The 24,165-nt window shown below is 36.8% G+C and overlaps 1 protein-coding gene across 5 annotated transcripts; it reads left to right on the top strand.

Moving 5' to 3' along the window:
* Window positions 1-15,515: 15,515 nt before the first annotated feature.
* On the top strand, window positions 15,516-21,747 carry LOC110940938 (formin-like protein 13). 5 transcript variants are annotated; one of them, XM_022182506.2, is made up of 16 exons: window positions 15,516-15,877; window positions 15,961-16,057; window positions 16,216-16,287; window positions 18,424-18,522; window positions 18,614-18,655; window positions 18,737-18,817; window positions 18,899-18,949; window positions 19,058-19,139; window positions 19,252-19,346; window positions 19,441-19,512; window positions 19,601-19,717; window positions 19,881-19,949; window positions 20,482-20,543; window positions 20,640-20,947; window positions 21,103-21,259; window positions 21,414-21,747. In XM_022182506.2, the coding sequence occupies exons 1-13, from the start codon at window positions 15,579-15,581 to the stop codon at window positions 20,524-20,526; spliced, it is 1,221 nt and encodes a 406-aa protein (XP_022038198.1). In that variant the 5' UTR covers window positions 15,516-15,578; the 3' UTR covers window positions 20,527-20,543; window positions 20,640-20,947; window positions 21,103-21,259; window positions 21,414-21,747. The 5 variants fall into 5 exon arrangements, with proteins under 5 accessions (XP_022038198.1, XP_022038195.1, XP_035846084.1 ...); XM_022182503.2 differs by having other exon boundaries at window positions 20,477-20,543; XM_035990191.1 differs by having other exon boundaries at window positions 19,601-19,785; window positions 19,881-20,543.
* The last annotated feature ends 2,418 nt before the right edge of the window (window positions 21,748-24,165 follow it).

The following is a 24,165-nucleotide window of genomic DNA, read 5'->3' as shown; positions in this document are numbered from 1 at the left end:
TCTCTTAAGATAATTAATCTTTGTTAACATCTAAAAACATGTTAGCATTCCTGGCTATGTGACTTGAGAGACCACATTGGCTTCCAAAAGTACTTGGATCTTTCCAAGCCACTTTCATGCCCTAAATGATCAATATGAATCATGGCTAATAACGTCGAACATGATGTACACATCAAAACATCCATTTGAGATGTATGACCACGGGCAAAGATGTATTCATGACAAAGATAATTTTATTTCATAACTTCTTGCCAAAAGGCAATGAACTATGAAATTTTCCGATCCAAAGGATCATTGATTATGTTTAAAACTGTTCTAGTGACAAGGCCTTGATGTCATGTAAAAGTCCTTTGAGACAAGCCTTTTGCGCAATATAAAATGTCTGTACGACATTGACAGTTATGACTTATGTCCCCTGTCTAATAAATATAAAGGATTAGATTCCGTTTAAACGCCAAAAATGGTTCATTTAAAACCTAGGCAAAACATAATCAAATAAATTTCATACTATCTTGTTGGCCTATATGGTTTATTTACACCATGGCTATTTAATCATCAAATTCGACGATTCGCTATATAACTAAACAAATTATTATTACTTGGTTTATAGCCTCCAAAGCTTCACCATGGCTAAGTTATATGAAGCTCACAATCATCCAATTGATGAGAATAATAACGCAAGACTGAACTTAACGGGCACCGAGTTACAGGCTATGTTAGATACAGCCGTAAACAAAGCCGTGGACCAAGTATTAAAGGATCACAAACGAAAGTGCGATAATACCCCAAATAAGCGTTACAAAACGGGTAAGGCTGGTTCAAACTATAACCAGTCCAAGCCAAAGGAGGCAAAACCCAAATGTAAAACCTGCGGGAAACAGCACTTCGAAAAATGTTTCCATAAGAAGATCAGGAGATGTGGCATTTGTAAGAAGATGGATCACAAGACGCATGAATGCAAGGACTTGAAAGATGCCACATGCTATGGTTGTGGCGAGAAAGGGCATATAAAGACTCGATGCCCAAAGAGGGCGACAAAAAGGAAATGCACTTTAGATTCACAAGCCAAGCCTTGTGGAATCTGTAATAAGGAAGGGCACAAAACTTTGGAGTGCCAAAACATAAAGGAAGCAACCTGCTATGGTTGCAATGAAATAGGGCACATCAAAAATAATTGCCCAAATAAAACCAAGAAGCCTGGAGAGGCTAAGAAGGGAAATGCCTGAACTACCTGATGAATGCCAGAGGCGGTACATATTAATAATATCATCAGGTATATTCCTTATCATATATCAATGATAATTTCTGCTAAGTTTCATTTTTTTAATACAGGCAATAATAAGACTTTCATAGACCATAAGCTTAGCAAACTTTTGTTGATACTCATAAGAACTCCAGATACTATGTAGGGTATAACCTACCATTGAAACCTCAGAGACCGTTTCTTCTCTTTCTCGGCAATGATCCTTCTGAAAAATCTAAGAGTACTCTTTCTTCGAATAGAGTACGACAGTATATGTTATTTTAATTATTTTCTCATTGATTTCTATCAACTGTGAGTGCCAACTATGTTTGATAAAAGTACCATATGAGGATTGGCGTAACCTAGTGTGTCCCATAGATTGCTTCCATGCCTGATTAGTATGGAGGTTTAATGCATGGAACCACTAAGATATTCCAATGATCATATAGTACTAAAGTCATCTAGTGGTATTCAAAGAAGATATCCATTATAGGAATGCCTAAGAAGGCGTCTCTACTTAAGGCATCCATGCACTCGTAAAGCAAATGTGTCCTTTGCATGGCACAAGTGGCGAACAACCCTGTTTACATCCTGAGAGGCAAAGTGGAGTTAGGATTAACATCCTATTAGGAGTTGTATCTGTTACAGAAGCTCTATATCGGTTAGTGCCTACAGAAATGAAAGAGCTCAGGACTCAATCGGATGACTTTCTGGAAAAAGGGTTTCTTACAACCCAGCTCTCCACCTTGGGGAGCTCCTATACTGTTCGTAAAGAAGAAGGATGGATCAATGCGTCTATACATTAATTACCGTGAGCTAAATAAGGTAACAATCAAGAATCGTTATCCTTTGCCCAGGATCGACGACTTGTTTGACCAACTCCAAGGGGCAAGCTTCTTCTCGAAGATCAATTTGAGATCTGAATATCACCAACTCAAGGTTAGAACTGAAGATGTACCAAAGACAGCGTTCAGAACGAGGTATGGACATTATGAGTTCGTAGTGATGCCTTTCGGGCTCACTAATACACCTGCAGCATTCATGGACCTCATGAATTGAGTCTGCAAACCATACTCAGACAAGTTTTTCATTGTCTTTATAGACAACATAATTATCTATTCTCGTAAGCAAGTCGACCACGAGAAACACCTTCGGTGTATTTTAGGATTTCTACGGCAGGAGAAACCGTATGCTAAATTCTCCAAATGCGAGTTCTGGCTTCGCGAAGTCCAATTCCTTGGACATGTTGTGAGTGAGCGTGGTATCCAAGTAGATCCCGCTAAAATAGTAGCCATCATGAACTGGGAAGCACCAAAGACACCAACAGAAATTCGCAACTTTCTGGGATTAGCTGGTTATTATAGAAGATTCCTTGAGAACTTCTCAAGGATAGCTGCATCATTAACTTCTCTGACCCGCAAGAATGTAAAGTTTGTTTGGGGTCCCAAACAACAAGAGTCTTTTGAAATTCTTAAACAGAAATTGAGCAATGCTCCGGTGTTGACATTGCTCGAAGGAATTGAAGAGTTGTCATGTACTGTGATGCTTCACACACCGGTATGGGTTGTGTACTTATTCAAAGAGGCAAGGTGATTGCCTATGCATCACGACAACTAAAGGTGCACGAAAAGAATTACACCACCCACGATTTGGAGTTGGGTGCTGTTGTCTTCGCACTTAAGTTATGAAGACACTATTTATATGGAACTAAATGTGTGATATATTCGGATCAAAAAAGTCTCCAACACTTATTCAATCAAAAAGAGCTTAATATGAGACAGCGTCGTTGGATGGAGACTCTAAATGACTACGATTGTGAAATTCGCTACCATCCTGGCAAAGCGAATGTAGCCGCTGATGCTCTAAGCCAAAAGGAAAGAGTAAAACCTATAAGGATTAATGCCAAAAGCATCTAACTTAAGAATAGCCTGAATGAAAGGTTGTTAGTCTCTCAGAAGGAAGCTGTTTTGGAAGCTAACCTTCCAAATGAAAAGATTAGGTGTAACTGCTAAACAGTTAGCACCTGGCAAGGATGAAATCCTTAGAATGAATGGAAGAATATGGGTTCCTAATCATGGAAGGCTTCGAGATATAATCCTCCAGGAAGCTCACAATTCCAAATACTCAGATCACCATCAAGAACTGAGAGCTAATTATTGGTGGATATGTTTGAAGAAATCTATAGCCACACATGTATCTAAGTGCTTGACTTGTGCTCAGATTAAAGCTGAACATTAAAAGCCGTCAGGTTTACTACAACAGCCAGAGCTTCTCAAATGGAAATGGGAGATAGTAACTATGGATTTTATAACCAAGTTACCTAAAACAAGGCATGGAAATGATACTATATGGGTCATAGTTGATAGACTGACTAAGTCAGCACATTTCTTACCCATTAAGGAGACTCATAGCTCCGACAAGATAGCTCAGTCGTACGTGGATAAGCTTGTATCTCTCCACGGAGTGCTGGTGTCTATTATATCCAATAGAGATACTAGATGCACCTCTCACTTTTGGAAAAGTTTCCAACAATCATTAGGCACTCGTTTGAATTTTAGTACTGATTACCATCCTCAAACAGATGGACAAAATGAGCGTATAATTCAAACTTTGGAAGACATGCTTCGAGCATATTGATTTGGAAGGTAGCTAGGATGACCACCTACCATTGATCGAGTTCTCCTATAATAATAGCTACCATACTAGCATTTAAGCTGAGCCTTTTGAGGCATTGTATGGAAGGAAATGCAGAACGCCTGTTTGTTGGGCAGAAGTAGGAGAAACTCAGTTATCAGGACTTGATATAGTCCTTAAAACAACGGACAAGATTGTCCAAATTCATGATCGCCTGAAAGCTGCCAGGGATAGGCAGAAAAGTTATGCTGATAAGAGACGAAAACCTCTAAAGTTTGAGGTAGACAACAAGGTCTTACTAAAAGTATCACCCTGGAAAGGAGTGATGCGTTTTGATAAGAAGGGCAAGCTAAGCCCAAGGTATATTGGACCATTCAAGATCATCGAATGTGTCGGCAGTGTAGCTTATATGCTAAACTTGCCTGGGGAGCTTAGTGGAATTCATGATGTGTTCCCTATATATGTAATTTAAAAAAATGTCTAGCTGATAAATCACTAGCAATGTCTCATAAAAACGTGCAGATTGATGAAAGCCTGAGGTTTGTTGAAAGACCTATATGGATCGAGGATCGACAGGTTAAAAAGCTCCGAAAGAAGCACGTGCCTATAATTAAAGTTAAATGGGATGCTAGTAGAGGCCCTAAATATACGTGGGAAGTTGAGTCCACTATGCATCGAAAGTACCCTCACTCGTTCAAGTAAATCTCGGGGTCGAGATTTCTTTTAAGGGGGTAAGGATGTAACACCACGTAAAAACGTGTCCAATTATGTGAAGACACGTGTCCTAAACCCTAATCATGTGAAAGATTGGGTTTGAAGGACTAAAGTTGTAAAACGATCAAACTATGAAACCGAAGGGAAGAAAAGTGTCATCATGCCAAATTTGTGCCTCTGAATGACCACCCACGAAAAATATATCCTTAAACGAGTAATTAATTGGATAGAAGAAGCCGTTTGTGAAAATAATCGAAAGATTATAAACTACAGGGGTTAAACGTGTCAACATGTTAATTCTTATCTCTGAGTGACCTTTTAACGAACCCGAGGCCTCGTAATATTCAAATATACTCTCAAGAATAAGTGATTTAAATTTCACGAGGTTTCGAGATCGTTATGTGTTGTTTACGCGAATTCCCCAGAATTAGCGTTTAAAGCGTCAACGAGGCGAAACTTATGTTTCCGGAGATCGTTTAACGAAACCGGGCTAATCGGTGATTGGTTATACTCCCTAGATCATCCACAAACTAACTACAAGGGCCAGATGTGCCTAAAATGAAAGATACATTGCATTAGAAGGTACAGGGACTGAAAGTGACAAGTTTGAAACTTGTTTTGCTGGTATGTGGTGTGGTAGCGTCGCGCCACAGGCCCCCCTTTCGCCGTGGAGCACGGCGACGACCTTAATTTGACAGAATTCCTCGGCCAGGTGTAGGTCACCTTCTTCCTTGGCCTCCAAACAAGTCTAACTCGAATTCTATGGACATTTGATGGTTTTTAATACCACTTTGGACACTTGTGAAGATCCTAACGCCTCCCTAAACACTTGTAATGATCTGGTGTATGTCCCAAACACTATAAATAGGCTCATTGTGCAGCCATTTCACTTGCACCATTCAAACAATCACTCCTCTCTCTAAGCTCAAGTGTTCTTGAGCATTTCTGGAGGTTCCTGATTCAAAAGGGAATTCATTCTTGTAGAAAAGATAGCTAGGACCCTTTGTAAGTGTCTTAACCCCCTTCCTTAGTTCCGTTTTTAGTTTTAAAACCGAAAAGTCAAAGATATCGTAATTTGATTTTGACTTTCGGTTTAATCACAAATGGTCCAACCACTGTCCGAATTAAAAGTGGTTATGTGACCATAGTTAGGTAGGTGATTAATCCTTAAAAGGGCACCTCCTAATTATTTCGTTTGCCTAGTTAATTGTCAGGTCAAACTATTATGTCAAAAAGTCAAACTGACCAGAATTTGAAATAAAAATTATAACTAACAATGCAGAGGTAATAAATCATATTTTATCATTCATATAACTTGGTAATTAGTATTAGAACATGTTTAAGCATGTTCAACCCGACGATTATCAGTTTAGGGTTGGTTCACAACCGAAAGTCGCAAAAGCTTGACTTTTACTTTGACTTTTAGTTCTGACCCGATTAAGCTTAATTCTTCCATGTTTTAAGCTTCCATTAGGACCACTTTATGTTATAGTATAACACCCTGGAGTTTTATTACCTAGTCCTTAGTAGTTTGAATTATATGCTCATGGCTGTTATTATGCTTATAAATGCTGTTTTTGCCCTTTTGTCATATAAACGAGAATTTTAGAAATGTGAGAGGACAAAAACCTTTGTTATTGATATATAAGTATGTCCCGAAAATTTGACATCAGTTCTTGGTCTCAAACAGAAGTTATGCTCGATATCGTGAATTGAAGCTTTTTATTAATTAAATTGTGATATCTTGCATAAGTCATGTTTAAGCATAGGTTTTGACCTAAAACTCATTACCTACTGTTAAGATATTATTTTTAGGGATTTTTGGAATTTTTGATCAGATTATATTCTAATCATATCATGGAGTTCTTGTATAATTCGGTAAATGACGATAATACCCTTTTTATGCATAAAATGAGATTAACAAATGATTTGAATGCCAAACATTTTCCTACTGTATTCATACATTAAATAAATTATTTTGAACAATTAAAACTGATCAAAATCTCATATTTCCATAAAACACTTTAATTATCATCAATTAGCGATTATACGCTAATTAGGCGCATAATATGGTTTTAAACCATATTTAACACCTAGGACTTATTACCCACTGAACTTTTAAATAATTTTTAATATTATTACAGTAAGTATAGGTCATGAACTCAGACTTCCAAAAATGTCCTTAAAAGCATATGTGAAATGACCAAAATGCCCTTTCGGGGCATAGTTTGGCCATAAATGGTAAACCCCACATATATATGATATCTTACTGATGTAATGTGATAAAATAAATATTTTTACTGAGTACCAAAGACCAGAACCTCAGTTTATTATAAAATCTCTTTTATAATCATTGAAATGACCAAAATGTCCCTACGTGACTTAAATTGGTTTTAAATACTTTTTGGGGAATATATATTAACATCCTACTGATGTATTAACATATCCTAAGCATAATAACATTTGAGACCTGTATATAATTCATTGAGTTACCAGTTATGCATTTATGCATTTGGATCGGTTTATGTGACTAGTTTACATAAAATAGACGAAACGGGTTTAACCTTATCATTAAATCTTCAAAATACAGAATGTGTTTAGTTTACCCATATTTTACAAGTATCCAAACTTGTTGGGTCTAAATCACATTCTATTCCGGTCACCACTTAATCTAGCGTATCGTACCGTTTCTAAAACTTTTAGTTAGCCGGTCTAGGTCCATGACCTAAATAAGACCCGTTAGCATTCTGAATTGGTTATATATTACCATCATTCCAGACTAGAGCCACCCGGTAAAAGCTACCTGCATTTAGATAGATTGAATACGACTGAGTTATTTTGCTGTGAATCAAGTATTAGCTCAGGTAAATACTTTTAACTTATTTTCCTTATACGGGCTTGGGATACGGTATTATAAAAATACCGCTTGGTCGGGTATGAAATCATTTAATCGGATTGTGATTAATAAATTTGAATAACCCGTTTTAATCTATTTTGTTTGATAACATAAGCATTGTGGGTTAATACGACCATGTCCTGGATATCCTCGGCTCATTTCATTTGAAAATGGCCACGACCTATGCACGGGGTGTAGGCATACACCTGACAGATGCAAATGCTAATATAACCCACATGTTGGGGATAACTCTTTTGTGGGTTCTATAAGTGTTGAGTCGGTTAATCATGACCGGCTTCCAAACCGGCCCCATATGTATGACAACATGTAAAACTGTGTACAAGATTATCTTAAACAATTGTCCCAAGTTTAAATGGTTTGTGCCTTGTGCACTTAAATCAATTTTCATAAACTCTTTTCAAAAGAGTCAGTTAATTGTATTTACCAGTGAAAACTGGCGTATTTTCAAAAGACTAAGTGACAGGTACTACTCGTAATAGGCTGGGAGTTGCTCGGTGTCGAAATAGAGGATCTTGCAAATCCTTAAAGATGCCTTAAAGTCTGCTGAACTTCATTTTATACATTCTGTAAAGATCCACCTGTGGATTTGATATTATAGACCCGTCTATAATAAATACTTTGATATTTTCAGACATTTGGGTTTGTAATAGTATTTATATTCCAAGACTTCCGCTGTGTTAATCTGTGTATGTTTGACCATGACGATATCAATCTTAGGTCACGATACTCCCCTTCGGGCCTACCAGATTATGTGGAAATATCGGGGTGTGACAAGACTGGTTTCGGATCGCAACGGGTTTTAGGCCGGCACGATTTCAATATTTTCATTTTTTTGTTTCGTTTCAGTTCGGTTTTTTGTTTCTGTTTGGTCGGTTTATTCGGTTTCGTTTCGGTTGAGTTTTGATTTTTAGTTTCGTTTTGTACAAAAATGGTTTGAAAGGCATATATCGATGGCAAATTGGTTGTTATCCCTCCCTTCTGGTCATAGTTCGTATGTCAGACCCAAACATCTTCAGGTTCCTACGGATCTATTTTTAAATTTCGTGATATTTTGAATTTCGTGATATTTTTGAATTTCGATATCTGTTTGCAACTGATCTTCAACAGACTGATCTTTTAAACCAAACCTTTTTCGGTCCACCGGTTATCATAGTTGATAAAGATAAACAATGGTTTTAGTTTACTTTAGAGGAAGCCTTCTATCTATGCTTTTCTCTAACATATTTCAAGATAGTAGACGGTGATCATCAAGAAAAATCGAACAACGAGTTATGGCAGTATATGGTTTCGAAACAGCCATCTTTCGTTCACAGTTTCAAGGCTTATTCTCATCTACAGGCCAAGAATTGAGTTTTGATTTTAACAGCAGTTAAGTTTGTTAATATATTCAGTTAGGTAGGTTAGTTAGTACATAACCCCTTGATGTACAATCTCTCTTTCTTAAAGAAAGCAACTTTTAACCAACCCGACCCGAAACCCATTCTCACCTGGACCCGTTTCAACCCGAACTCGTTCCGACCCGAACTAAAACAACCCTTTTTTGTAATTGACCTGTTTTGGCCCTAACCCATTTTGACCCATGACCTGACCCGACCCGAACCGACCCATTTGCCCGTCTAGAATTAATTCATACCGATCTGTTCGGACCTATAAAGCAAAAGTCCCTCACCAGTATCAAATACATGATAACCTTCGTTGACGACTACTTGCGTTTTCTTTGGATAGCATATATGAAAGAAAAGAGTGAAGCGTTGTCAAAGTTCAAAGAATTACGTTTGGTTGCTCAATGAGAAATAAGGTTGAAAATTCAAACTCTCCGATCAGATAATGTTCCTTAAAGAAAACCAAATTCGATGTCAGTTAACTTTCCCTAACACACGACAACAAAATGGCGTGTCAGAATGAAAAAATAGGCACTTAGAAGACGTGTGTGGGAGTATGATTCATGACAAACATGTTTCCGGAAAGTTTTGGGCCGAAGGAATGTCAACTACAACATACATTATCAATCGACTTCCTCAACAAGGTTTAGGCTATCTGTAACACCTCACAAAATCATGTCCAATATAATATCGACACGTGTCATGGACTTTAAACGATTAACAAATTGATTACGAGGGACGAAAGTTGACAAACAAAGAAAGCATGTGTGTAGAAGGATTCAAAGTGTCAACATTTGATAATTTTGCCTTTCAACAACCCTACACGATGTTTATACCCTTAAACGAATGAATCATGTATCGTATGAAACCGTTTGTGGAAGAAAGTGAAAGTTTACAAGACGCAAGGGTTAAATGTGTCAATATGTTTAAATTATACCTCTGAGTGACCTTTTAACGAACCCGAAGCTTTGTAACGATTAATTATGCTCCCGAGAATAAGTGATAAAAATTTCACAAGGTTTCGATATCGTATGAGGAAAATACGTTAACATTCGTAATTAAGGGGTTAAAAGCGTCAATAAGGCAAAACTTATGTTTTCGGTTATCATTTAACGAAACCGGACCTAACGATGTTTGGTTATAACTCTTGGATCATAAAAATATAAATTATATGGGTTAAATGTGCTTTTAATGAAAGATTTTACGCTTTAGAAGGACCAGGGGTGAAAATGTCAATATTGGAAACTTGCTGATCAGGTGACCTTTATGGTGGCGTCACTCCACCACCAACACCCTCTGCCGTCGTGCGACGCGACGGTCTGATCTGGGCAGATTCTCTGCACAGCTGCAGGTCAGTCTGTTGCACCACCTTTGCATGCCTTGTTTTCGATTTCAGGGGCTGAGCCAACAATATTTCATGCATAGGGACACCTGGAATCATCAGAAATCAGTTGTAGACTTGTGTGGAGTGATCTTGTGAAGTATTTTTGGCTATATAAGCACTTGTTGTTGCACTTGTCATTTGCACTCTCAAATTTCTCATTCAAACTCATTCTCTAGAGCTTTTTGGAGTACAAGCAAGTTTTCCTCAGCTCCTATTTCGTGTTAAGGACCATTGTAAGTGTTCTTAACCTCCTAAGTTCAAGTTTTATTAGTTTAATGACCAAAAGTCAAAGCCATCGTAATTAAGCTTTGACTTAGTGATTAATCACTAATGGTCCAGCCATTTTTCGAATTGAAAGTGGCTATGAGTTGGTAATTACGTGGGGTATAAGTCCTAAATAGGGCACCCCCTGATTATCACTCTAACTTGGTCAATTGTCGGGTCAAACTTAATATTAAAAAGTCAACAGAAAGCTATTTTGCAAATAAACTCATAACTGATAATGTAGAGGTTATGGGACATGTTTTAACACTAAAATAACTTGGTAAATAATGTAAGAACATGTCTAAGCATGTTCAACCCGACAATTTTGAGTTTAGACTCGGTTCGGAACCGAAAGTCGCAAAAGAAGACTTTTGCTTTGACTTTCAGTTCTAACCCGATTTAGCTAGTTTTAGATATGCCTTAAGGTTCCTTTAGGACCATATTATAAGTTAGTAAAACCCTCTGAGGTTATACTATATTGTTCCTTATTTATCCGATTCATTTGCATATTTCCGTTAATTGCTTAAATGTTGACCATTATGCCCTTTTGATATAAAAACGAGATTTTTGAAAATGTGAGAGGACAAAAACCTTTGTTATTGATTTATACACATGTCCTAAAAAATTCGACTTCATTTTGAGGTCTAAATTAGGAGTTATACTCGATATCGTAAATAGAAGCCTTTTTATTAATTAAACGGCATTTTTGACATAAAACCTATTTAAACCCAAATTTTGACACCAAACCTTTTACCCACTGATGTAATATAACATTTTGGGATTTTTGGAAATTTTTATTAATTTTTAAACTGATCATAACTTGGGGTTCTTGCATTGATTCGGTAATTGACGGTTATACCCTTTTTGTTAATAAAATAAGTTTTACATAACATTTTGATATCAAATCTTTTGCTACTAATTTTATATGATAAATGAAATATTTTGAACTTTGTAAACTGAACAAAAACTCAGATTTCCTTATATAACCTGAAAATCGCCGAAAACCGAATTTTTACGCGTTTTAAACGCATAGTATGGGTTAAACTATTTTTAACACATAAGACTTATTACCTACTGATATTATAAGTAAATTTGTATACTTTAACAGTAAGTAAAAGTTTTGAACTTAGATTTCCAAATTTGACCTTTAAAGCTTATGTGAAATGACCAAAATACCCCTACGGTGCATAGTTTGGTTATAAATGAGGTCACATATATGCAATATCTCACTGATATAACCTACTAAAATAAATATTTTTACTGATCAGTTTAGACCAGAACCTCAGATTGATATTTAATCTCTTTTATAATCTTTAAAATGACCAAAATACCCCCACGAGACATAAATTGGTTTTAAATCCATTTTGGACATAATGGAAGGTATCCTACTGATATCATAACACATTTTAAGAATATTAACTTAGGGAACCTGTTCATGACTCATTTGGTTACCCGTTATTAGGGCTGTAAACGAACCGAACGAACACGAACGAGGCATTGTTCGTGTTCGTTCGTTAAGGAAATAAATGTGTTCACGAACGGTTCATGAACACTTACCGAACGAGATTTTATGTTCGTGTTCGTTCATTAAGGAAATGAGAGTGTTCACGAACGGTTCACGAACACAATCGAACACAAACAAATTTGGCGAACGCGATGAAGGATAAAGGTGGATGGCACAGAGAGTAGCACTAGAATTTGAATCCCTTATTGTGGAACGGAGGTAGATCATATTCGTCGATGTAAATAATGAGAAAAGAAAGGGAAATGGTGCATAAACAAGGTGAAAGAGGGTTTCCTAGTTTAATTGTTAGGGTAATGATAAAAATAAAAGTTTAATAGTATAAAAAGTATAGATAAAATATATGAAAGTATAAAAATCTCTAATTAAAAAACAAACATATGAACATAAACGAACGCAAATGAACGAATGTTCACGAACACCTTACCGAACGTTCACGAACACAATTGAACGAACGAGACCTTTGTTCATGTTCGTTCATTTAACTAATCGAACGAAATTTCTTGTTCATGTTCGTTCGTTTATTAAACGAACGAACATAAACGAACTTCCTGCCGAACGGTTCACGAACTGTTCGCTGAACGTTCGGTTCATTTACAGCCCTACCCGTTATGCATTTTTCGCGTTCGGTACGGTTTATGTAACTAGTTTGCATAAATTGACCGAAACGGGTAAAACCTTATCATTTTTGCTTCAAAATCCAGAATGTGTTTAGTTTACCCATATTATACAAGTCTCCATACTTGTCGGGTCAAAACCACATTCTAATCCGGTCTTCGCTTAATCTTGCGTTTTGAACCGTATATTTTTCTTTAAAACTAACTGGTCTAAGTTTAAACTTAAGTAAGACCCACTAGGAATCTAATAGGTTATTAAAACCTTCGTTCCAGATTTAGGAGCCCAGTAAAAGATATTTGCACTTGCTGATTGTATACGGCTGAGATAAATTGAAAATTTTGCTCAGGTAAATACTTTTAACTTATTTTCCCTTATACGGGCTTGGGGTACGGTATATAAAATACCGTTTGGTCGGGTATTGAATTTTGTTAAATCATTGAGATAGCACGTTTAATCTGTTTTGTTTGTTCTAAGCCTTCGAGGGTTAATGCCCATGTCCTGGATATCCTCGGCTCATTCATTGAAATGGCCACGACTTAAGCACGGGGAGTATGCATACACCTGCCGGTGCGTATGTAAAATAATGAACCCGCCTGTTCGAGAATAACTCGCTGTGGGTTATATTATGTGGTGTGTCTATTAATCTTTAACCCGGTATTCAACCCGGGCTACTGAACATATAACAAACATATAATTCTTATACAAGTTTATTTTTAAATAATTATCCCAAGTTATAAAAGATTATTTGTGCCTTGTGCATTTAAATCAATTTTCTTAAAACATTTTCAAAAGTGTAAGTTAATTGTATTTACCAGTGTAAACTGACGTATTTTCCAAAAGGTTAAGTGCAGGTACTAGGCGGAATAGGCTGGCTACTCCTGAGTGAATTAAATAAAGAGTTATGCAAGCTTTATCACTTTAAAATCTGTTGAACAATATTTCCTTGGTTTTGATCCGCTTGTGGATCCTTTTACATTCCGTTTGTAATACTTATGTTACTTTCGATTCGGTTTGTAATATTTTTTCTTTAGACTTCCGCTGTGCATTAAACTGTGATTATTGACTATGATGATATCAACTACGTCACGATACTCCCAACCGGGCCCACCGGTAATACGTGGAAATATCGGGGTGTGACACTATCCAACACCATACAAGCTACTACACAAGAAAATCCTAATGTAAGTTACTTTAAAGTGTTTGGGTGTGTTTGTTACGTGTTCGTTCCGAATCACGGTCAAGAAAGAAAGGGGTGGAAGTGTTGCGATCCTAACACCAAAAAATGCTACACATGGAGAAACGTCGTGTTAGATCAGAATTCTTCCTGGTGGTCAGCAAATATATAATTGTTACCTGACACATAAGATCTAAAAGTTGAGCTAGAAACTATGCTTCTTAAATTTGATACTATTGATCAAGAGGATACTTAGCCGATTCATGCAACAACCGAGAAAAGCCCACATGTGTGCAGCCAAAAGGGTTCTAAGGTACGTAAAGGATTCCATGCAACTCGGTGTAAATCTTAAGAGGGAGTTTAAACTTGAACTTAAAGGTTTTTGTGTTGCCGACTGACTACGTGGGAGATGGCAGACGATCCACCACGGGATACGTTTCTTTTTTGGTGATACTCAAATTTCATGGTGCGGTAAACGATAACCCGCCCACGGTGTCACTTTTGACAACCGAGGAAACGTATAGATCGATGGTGGTTGCAACACAAGAGCTGGTTTGCTTGACCTGATTGATACACGAATTCAATCAATGAATCGAGTACAAAGTTTAGTTGTTCTAAGATAACAAATCAGCCATCGAATTAGCCGAGAGCCCTATGTTTCATGCTCGTACCAAGCACATTGAAGTGCATTACCATTTTGTAAGAGTGAAAGTGCTCAATGGATCGAGAAGTCGAGATGGTGTATGTTGATACAACATTGCAAGTTAGTGATATATTGACAAAGGGGCTGACCATGAAGAAGGTGTTGGAGTTTCGATCATGCCTTGGAATGGAAGGTGTCGGTACCGAGAGGGAGTGTGCAAGTTCTATACCGACTGGCGACTAAGAAGTTTGAAGATAAAAACAAATACGAAATATAAATTTAGTATTAATGTTTTGATAAGAGACAATTTTTATATTTAGTTTGTTTAAATTTTAAATGTAAACCTTTTTATTAAGGTTAGGATACAGGAAGGAGTGCTAAACGGGTTGGGTTCGTAGGTTGGTGGGTTTAACCGACCCGAACCCAAAAATTTTAGACGAACCGAACACGACCCAAACTTGAATCCAAAAATTGTGTAATACATATAAACCCGAACACGACTCGAATATTCACGGGTTGACTCAGACACGACCCGTTCAACCCGAATTTTTAATTTTTTTCGCAAATTAATATATTAAAATTAAAATTTACTAAAAAAATACAAATGTATGTAATACAATTATATTTAAATTACAAAATCTTATGTCAATTTCTTTTTTTATAATTATGGTATAAGAGACACATCCGATTTAATTTATAACATAAAACATATTGTAAAAAATATAATATGATATAAATGGGTTAAACGGGTCAACCCGTCAACCTGACTTGGTTCACCTGAACCTGACCGGTTTAGCTAAATAGGATCGCGGGTTCAACCTGAAACTGACCCGAACCTGTTTAGATTAAACCCAAACCTACAAATAACATGTTAGGTTCGTGTCGTGGCAGAAATTCACACCTCTAGATATACGCAAATCAGGTTAGTATTATTTATGTTAGGTTTTTTTCCCTTCGTACGTATGAAGTATTATTTATATTAGGTTTTTTTTTCCCTTTTGTACGTATGATTTTATAAATTGAAAAATAAGAAAAGAGTCCATACGGTTTATGCAATACCCAATTGTTCTTGGTTGATTGTGTATGTTCCGCAGAAAATGTTTAATCATACATATGACCTTCCTGATTTTCACATTATTCGTTATGAATGTTTCTGTGGTGTATCTATGCCTTTCATTTGTTGATTTTCGCATCATATGTTCATTCTCGGAATGTATCTATGGCTGTAAAAGACCATGTATCTATGGATGCGCTCTATCAAGGACAAGTGCGGTGAAATCTCAACCGACAAAAAAACTGAAGCCTTTACATTGGTCAAAGATCAATAAACCAGCACAAGGAAGCATGTGGGCTGAATCACAAAAACATGGTGAAACTTCAAGGTGATTCTTTTATCTTTTTTTTTTATTCTTGATATCTTCTGTTGATGTTCTCATATTTCTTATGGTTGATGTGGATTGGTTAGAGCACCGGAGTTTGATATATCGGGACTTGAGAATATCTTATCAGCATCCAATCCAAATGCAGATAAGGCAGCTAATAAACCAGAAAAAATATCCCTGGTAATTAATAAAAGTAGTTCAATCAGATACACTCATATACCTGTAATTTCATCAAAGATATAAGATTTGTATTCTATGTAAAAGATTAAAAATGGACTGACCAGTTCAAATACCTTTGTATCGATCTGTTAGTTATTGATATTTCACACTTCTAACAGATTGAACACAGGCGTGCATACAACTGTGAGATCATGCTTTCAAAGGTGAAGACGCCATTGAATGAATTGATGGTAAGCTCAATCCTAAGGCTCAATAGCTACAATATTATGAATGATCAATATGTAATAGGATTTCTATCGTTCGTTTATACTTTATACTTACCAAATGCAAACCTTTCTAGTGCTTCTATTTCATGTTTTTGGTATGTAGAATTCATCAAAGATATGTAGAATTCATCAAGGATATAACAGAACTGCAAATGTAATAAATGTCATTAGACAAGTAGGACATACAAGAATACATGAAATTTATAAGTTGATGTAGTTCCTTTATGTTCAAAATTTCTCTCATAAGTTAATGAAGTAGGCGTCTAACTAACAAAATACCGGAGAGCCAAAGTATGTTGAATGTTTTCGGTTAGTGTTGCACTCAATTCTCTTTATACAATATAGCCAAAGTGAAGTTTCAAAACTTATGTCGAGATACACTGTTATCTACATTGATTAACTAATGCGTAGCACTCGTATTGAAAAGCTTATGTATTGGTTTTAAACTAATTACGACAAAGAGACACAAACATTTCAATGTAGCGGAGAAATCTAATTTCACGCATAAAGGAAATAACCACAAGAATTGAGAAACCGCATAATAAAACCAGACTTATTGAAGAAAATCATTCATTCTCATAAAAAGAGATCTCCAAACATCATGATCAATCAATTATACCCAGTGCAATCCCTCCCATAGCCAAGTTATTAGTAGGGTCAGGGGAGGGAAGGATGTAGGCAAACCTTACCTCTATCCCGGGGAGATAGAGAGACTGCTTCCAATGACAACCCAGCTCCAAACATCATGATGTTAATGTTTTACTTTTAGTACTAACAAGCATGACACAAGTTTAATGTTTTACTTTTAAAAGGTTAAAGTTATGTCATGTGGGTGGTGAAATAGCATGCAAGGGTGACAAATGAAGATCGAGCGAAAGATGGAAGAATAAACTACAGATCACCAAAGTTTCTACAACGGTGAAGTAGTGTACGTGTTTTAAGTTCATTCTTAGAAAACCAATATGATTAAACTCTATTGAAAAAAAAATTATTAATGGTAAATTGGCATACAGAAATCAAGTTTTTGACCATTTAGTTAGAAACATTGATGCTTTCTTGAAGTAAATTTGTGTAAGAAAAAGAAAGAATGATTTATGTGAGTGGCTGAAGTACAACACTGTCTCTAACCATGACAAGTTTTGATTTAGGAATTGATGTTAGAGAAAGAAGAATACATGGGTTATATGCCATATGAAAGCTAGCATTGGTTTCCATGTGGAAATTTGCAAAAGAGGGCTGTTTTTTAAGAGCCATTCTGAGCAATAATTAACGCTAAATCAGTTGGTGAGCTTGATGTTGATTATAGCGGAGATATTGCATAACTGTATTCTTGAGGAGACAGCAAAGTCGGAAATTGGAGCACGCGATGTGTGGTGTGATCCAACCCACTTATTTTTCCAAAACAATGAGGATTGTGTGTCATTGATGACAACTAGTGCAAATCCAGATCCAGATCCAGATCCAGATCCAGAAGGGTGTGATCTAATTAATTAGTCAAAATAAGGTCTGGTAGGTTGTTGTCAATTGGTGTGATATTGTTGAGCATAAGAAACTGGATAATGTAACTACTGAGAAGCCATGCGTGTTTGTTCGACCACCCGTATTACTGAAAAGTCACCAATGCCAGAATGTAGAACCCAGAGGAGCACTACGGCCCAAATTTTTATTCTTGTTAATATGGTCCAAATATGGCAGGTTGAACACGATAAGCTTATGAATCGAATGTGGATTTGATGGTTGATTTAGGGTGATATTCACAATATTCATGAAGAAGAATATTACAAGTTGCATTGGAAGAAGTAGGTAGCATCAATTACTGAAAACATATATAATACTGTGATAAGATGTAGGAAGATTTCTTAGGATTTGCATCACCAGTTATATAGAACGGTTTTTAAGGTTGTGACACTATTAGTTTAAAGCATGACTTGCTGTAAAGCCTTTTCATGTATAAATATACTTGTATCTAAGATAAAGATTTCCTTTCAACATGTTACCGTGAATATATGTCCATTCAATCTCTTGGCTATATATGTGTATATTTAAACTTTAATCTATGTTTTCTAATAAAATGCTAGCTTTAATTATGAAATTTAACAGGATGCTGTCCTTGCTTTAGATGAAGCAGAGATGGATCTTGAAAGAGTGGATAACCTTATTAAGTTCTGTCCAACCAAGGAGGAGATGGAACAAATTAAGGTGTAATGTTAGTTAAACTAATTAATTAACTAGTTCATGTTACATCCATGGCTTTTATGTGTAATTTAACTAGCCCTTCTATTATGCGTAGGGATTTAAAGGAGATAAGGAGCTTTTGGGCAAATGTGAACTGGTATGCAATCACCATTTTGCCCTTATATCATTTACCAACCAAACTCAATCATATGGATTTATTTCTGATTTCTGTTAATAGTTCTTTATGGAGCTGATGAAAGTTCCGCGTTCAGAAGCTAAACTCAGGGTTTTCTCTTATAAGTTACAGTTTAGTACACAGGTCAGAAGATAGTATTCATGCATGTTTATGCTTGTATTAAGTACTGGTTTTTAATTTAGTGTTTTTTTTTTTTGAATTTAGGTTTCAGATCTTAGTACGAGCCTAAACTATGTGTATTTGTCGGTAGAACAGGCAAGTTAAATATTTTACTTTAATCTTGAAGTTATTTTATCAGTGACAGTTTAGTTATATGAAACTTTACTTTTCATCTATGATATATGTTGATGGTGCTTATATCAGGTCAGGAGTTCTGTAAAGTTGAGAAGAGTCATGCAAACGATTCTCTCACTTGGCAATGCTTTGAATCAGGGAACTGCAAGAGGTGAGTTGTTATTTGACCTTTTTTATTTGTATGTTGGACTCTTCTCCATTAATACTATTTGCACATTTGTGAAAATATATAAAATATCTCTAAAACTTGGTTTTGGTTTTAGGTTCTGCTGTTGGGTTCAGATTGGATAGCATCCTCAAACTTAACGAAACACGAGCGAGAAACAATAAAATGACACTGATGCATTATCTTTGTAAGGTACAGTTTCTTGTTCTTCAATAGATTTATTTATGTTATGGAAGCAGAAAAATCTTTACATTTTTGTTCATGGTATCTTTGGTGGATACCATAGGTGCTTGCAGACAAACTACCGGAACTCCTAGATTTTTCCAAGGAACTTAGCAGTTTGGAACCTGCATCAAAGGTAATCTCGGTGGAATGCATTTTAGAACAAAGGTTATTTCAGTTTATTTTTATTTTTATTTTTTTGTACTTCATTTTTTTTGTTCCAGATACAGCTTAAATTGTTGGCAGAAGAAATGCAAAATATTACCAAAGGACTTGAGAAAGTAATCCATGAAAAGAAACTGTGTAAAAAAGATGGGCATGTGTCTGAACGGTTTCTGAAGGTACCCACATAATTTATTTGTTCTAGCAACTGGTACACATTATACCTTATTTAGGAGGAACTTGTTGGGTAAGAAGCTTGATTAAATTTGAAAAATACTTACTTTTTTCACTTAATTTTTTTACTGAAATGTAGTTAAATGTATTTTGGTTTTCTGTGTTCAGTCTCTGAAGAAATTTCTACGTTCAGCGGAAGCTAGCGTCAAGTGCCTCGCTTCGCAGTATTCTGGGGTGGTATGTCTCACAATTTCTTGTATATATGTAGAGGTGGCATGATGAGCGGGCTGGGTGACTGGCGTTTTAGTACCGGTCGAAGAAGGTACCCAAAAAAAAAGTTTTGTCCAATTTTTTGAAGTCAAACATTTAATGGGTTACTTATGGTTACAAAACAATTTTACAAGAATAATAGTCTAATCTAACCGATGACCTAGTGGTATGGTGGTTGGCCCCAACAAAAGTGGTGCAGGTCAAATCCTTGCAAGTGTAAGGTTAGGTGGTCTTTAGGTGTAATATTTGTGGTTAATTAAGATATAATAATAATCTAACCAAATCTTATAAGAGATGATTTAGAAGATTCTATGCATTAAACAAAAACTTTTCTACTCAAATTTCAGCCCTTGTGACTCATTTATGTAAAAAATGAACTTTGGACTACTTTCACTTGACAACTCAAATCCACCAATTCATAAGTAAATGGATTCAAATTGACACCTCTGCCAGAAAATGTCCAGCTTTGTTGTAAAATTGCAATGTTCTCCTAGGGTAGAAGTGTGGACGCTTTAATTCTTTACTTTGGAGAAGATCCTGCTAAATGCCCATATGAACAAGGTAATCATCAAAAGACTAAAATCTTGATGACTTCGATTCTAATAATGCTCCAAATTCTCTATAAAGCGAAATATAATGTAATGATGTGATGTTCAGTTATTTCGACGTTGCTTGCATTTGTGAGAATGTTTAATCATGCCCATGAAGAAAACCTCCAGCAAATAGAAGTAGAAAAGAAGGCACAAAAGGAAGCTGAACATGAAAAGTTAAAACTACAAAATCAAATTAATTGTTATTTCCTTTTTCCCTCTTCAATACATATGGCCGCAATATAAGCATGTATTGTAAATTACACGGTGCCTGTAATCTAGCCAATGAGCATGAATGTCTGAAGTGTATAGTTGTATAATACCACAATTTTTGCTGCAACTGAGAGTGCTAGCTGGAGCAACGTTGGACAGAAGGTTAGTCTTGGTTATCCAAGTTCTTTTAGCAAATCGAAGATTTTCATATCAATTTGTTTGAATTTTATGTTGTTTATTGCAGTGAAGAAAAATGTGCTGGATTAATCGGTTCGTTTAAATATCAATTTGTTTGAATTTTATGTTGTTTATTGCAGTGAAGAAAAATGTGTTGGATTAATCGGTTCGTTTAAATGGGTCTTTATTTAGCAATGGTTTGACGGAGAAATGGTCTTGTGTTTACCAAGTTTGACGGAAGGAAAAAAAGTGGGCTTGGAGAACAAGTGACTGAAGTTGTTTGCTGAATAAAACGAGGTTTATTAGAATATTCTTTCTGCACGTGTGTTTTTGTATTTAATATAAATAGGATTAATATTGAGATTTATTAATATATACCCCTTTTTTTGATTATCGAATACAATAACAGCTATCATTTTTTCTTCTTCTTTTATATTTCTTCTCACTACAGATACATATCACATACTTACGCGAGTTTGAGGGTGTAGTGTGTGGGACCCGAACCAACATTTGGTATCAGAGCCTAGGGCTCGAGAAGATCGGAGGAAGCCTCCGCCGGCGGCGGGTGTGTCGGTTGGTGGAGGGCAGGCATAAAAGAAGGGTTCGGGATCGTTAAACAGCAGAAGACAGAGACCGAGAGGTGGTTCGTGTCAGTCGTTGTCGTGCGGAGAGTACCGGTTGAGATGACGGGGGTGACCGTGATGAACATTCATGTTCGTGGTTGTTAGCGATGATTAGGGCTGTAAACGAAAACGAACGTTCAACGAACAGTTCGTGAACCCTTCGGTGGGAAGTTCGTTTATGTTCGTTCGTTTAATAAACGAACGAACATGAACATGAAATTTCGTTCGATTAGTTAAATGAACGAACATGAACAGAGGTCATGTTCGTTCGATTGTGTTCGTGAACGTTCGATAAGGTGTTCGTGAACATTCGTTGATTTGCGTTCGTTTATGTTCGTATGTTTTTTGTTTTAATTGAAGATCTTTGTACTTTCTTATATTTTATTTGTACTTTTTATATTATTTTTATTACCCTAACAATAAACTAGGAAACCCACTTTCATCTTGTTTATGCATCATTTCCCCTTCATTTCTCATTATTTACATCAGCGAATACGATCGACCTCCATTCCACAATAAGGGATTCAAGTTTGAGTGTTACTCTCTGGGCCATCTATCTTTATCCTTCGTCGCGTTCGCCAATTTTATTTTTGTTCGTTTGTGTTCGTGAACCGTTCGCGAACACGCTCATTTCCTTAATGAACGAACACGAACATAAAACTTCGTTCCGTAAGTGTTCATGAACCGTTCGTGAACAACCTAGTATCTTCTTCCTTTGTTCGTGTTCGTTCGGTTCGTTTACAGCCCTAGCGATGATCAAAGGAAGAAGATACTAGGTTGTTCGGTTGTTAGTTGCGTGTTTGCGCAGTTGGTATACAACCGGTGATAACACTAGATGCTGAGAACGGGTACCTTGATCAGATTGTTCGTGATAAAAGGAGACCGGCTGTTGCGTGAAAAGCGGGCAGAAAGGATCCGTTAAAGCAGGTGGCTTTGGATTCGCTTCGTTTAGCAGTTGAAAGAAAACGGTATAAGCGGGTGACTTTGTTTTCTTTGTCGGTGGAGTGGCCTCTTGAACAAGGGTGATCGGAAAAAGGTAAAGAAAAAAAACAAAGGTGTAACATTATGGTGTTGGAGTTCAAATCGGGTGACTTTTAATGTGGCCGGGGAGAGGTCGTTGATCCGTGATGAGTCAAGATGTGAATGAACAGTTCCAACAGGATGCCATGTGAGATGTTACAAGTGTGGCGGTTTTAATTCGGGCTAGTCAGAGACGACTTTAGACGTGGCCTGGGTGAAGGCCGGGGTGTCTGGGATAGGTCGAGTTGAGGACGGCATTGGACGTGACCGAGGTGGAGGTCGGGTGTCTGGTAAAAGTCGAAATGGTTCAAGAAGGTGATTCGGTTGTTGTGAACGAGTGGTGTGAACAAACCAATTAAGGGGGTGATTGTTGGATTAATCAGTTCGTTTAAATGGGCCTTTATTTAGCAATGGTTTGATGGAGAAATGGTCTTGTGTTTACCAAGTTTGTTGGAAGGAAAAAAATGTGGGCTTGGAGAACAAGTGACTGAAGTTGTTTGCTGAATAAAAGGAGGTTTATTAGAATATTCTTTATGCACGTTTGTTTTTGTATTTAATATAAATAGGTTTAGTATTGAAATTTGTTAATGTACCCTTTTTTTTATTATCGAATACTGTCACACCCCCAAAATCCACAAGCGGAGTATCACCGCATGGAGGTGGGACATGACCAGGATCAAGCCACCAATCATATTGAACAACGTATTTAAAGTAATATATAAAACCAACCGCAATATAATTGGTGTCGAAACAAATTAACCAAGTTAAAGTTATCAGCGGAAGCATAAGTTGTAAAACCAAAACATAAGTTTTAAGAAGTTCAAATGTTTAACATGGAACTCAACACTCCATGTCCCACAACGACTCTTTCCCATGCAAGCTCCAGCTAAGTACCTAATGACCTGCAAAGCATGCAGTCATGAGTCAACAACAAAGTTGAGCGAGTTCACAGTTGGGTGTTTGTTTATGTTATTCCAAAAACATAGTTTCCTTTAGCTGGCATCCTTGCCGTGGAGGTTACCCCATAGTTGAAAACGTGATTTGTTTTATCCCATTTACTCTGGCATTCCTGCCATGGGGGCTACCCCATGTTTACACTACTAGACTCGTTACCATATCGACCACTAACGTTAGTCATGTTTATGTGCCCTTTGCGTCAATGTCTATAATCATTGACGTGCCCAGATCCATTAGTTCACGCCCGTCCTCTGCGGCATGGTGTGAGGCTTGTCAGACCTAAATAGCGCTATCTAACTAATGACCCGCTCGCCATTGGCCCGACGATTAAGTCGATATAAAAGGAGGGACTTCGTGATAGGGTTTTGGTCTACTGAACTTTAAACTGTCCAAGAGGACGAGGAATTACATTCCTTAACCCGTACTGTCCTACCCAAGAAGGACGAGGAATCTGTATTCCTTAACCCATTCCCAACCCACCGGGAATTACCATGCTTTGTAGAAAGTGTGAACTCACCTTAGGTTAGCTCGGCAGATAAGCGAAAGGTCAAATCGAGCTGCTAGGGTCAAGCACATCCTAACATGGTTACCATACAAGTCAGG

Source organism: Helianthus annuus, chromosome 5, assembly GCF_002127325.2.
Source record: "Helianthus annuus cultivar XRQ/B chromosome 5, HanXRQr2.0-SUNRISE, whole genome shotgun sequence".
NCBI lineage: Eukaryota > Viridiplantae > Streptophyta > Magnoliopsida > Asterales > Asteraceae > Helianthus > Helianthus annuus.
Note: the sequence above shows the minus strand (reverse complement) of the source record. Positions and strands in the feature narration are given on the sequence as shown.

What these genes read in the sequence shown, in the direction of transcription:
- LOC110940938 (XM_022182503.2), top strand. Translation starts at nt 15,579, where the DNA reads ATGTTCCGCAGAAAATGTTTAATCATACATATGACCTTCCTGATTTTC. An exon ending in CGCCATTGAATGAATTGATG is followed by an intron (nt 16,288 to 18,423) that starts GTAAGCTCAATC and finishes GAAATTTAACAG; the next exon opens with GATGCTGTCCTTGCTTTAGA. An exon ending in GAATCAGGGAACTGCAAGAG is followed by an intron (nt 19,140 to 19,251) that starts GTGAGTTGTTAT and finishes TTTTGGTTTTAG; the next exon opens with GTTCTGCTGTTGGGTTCAGA.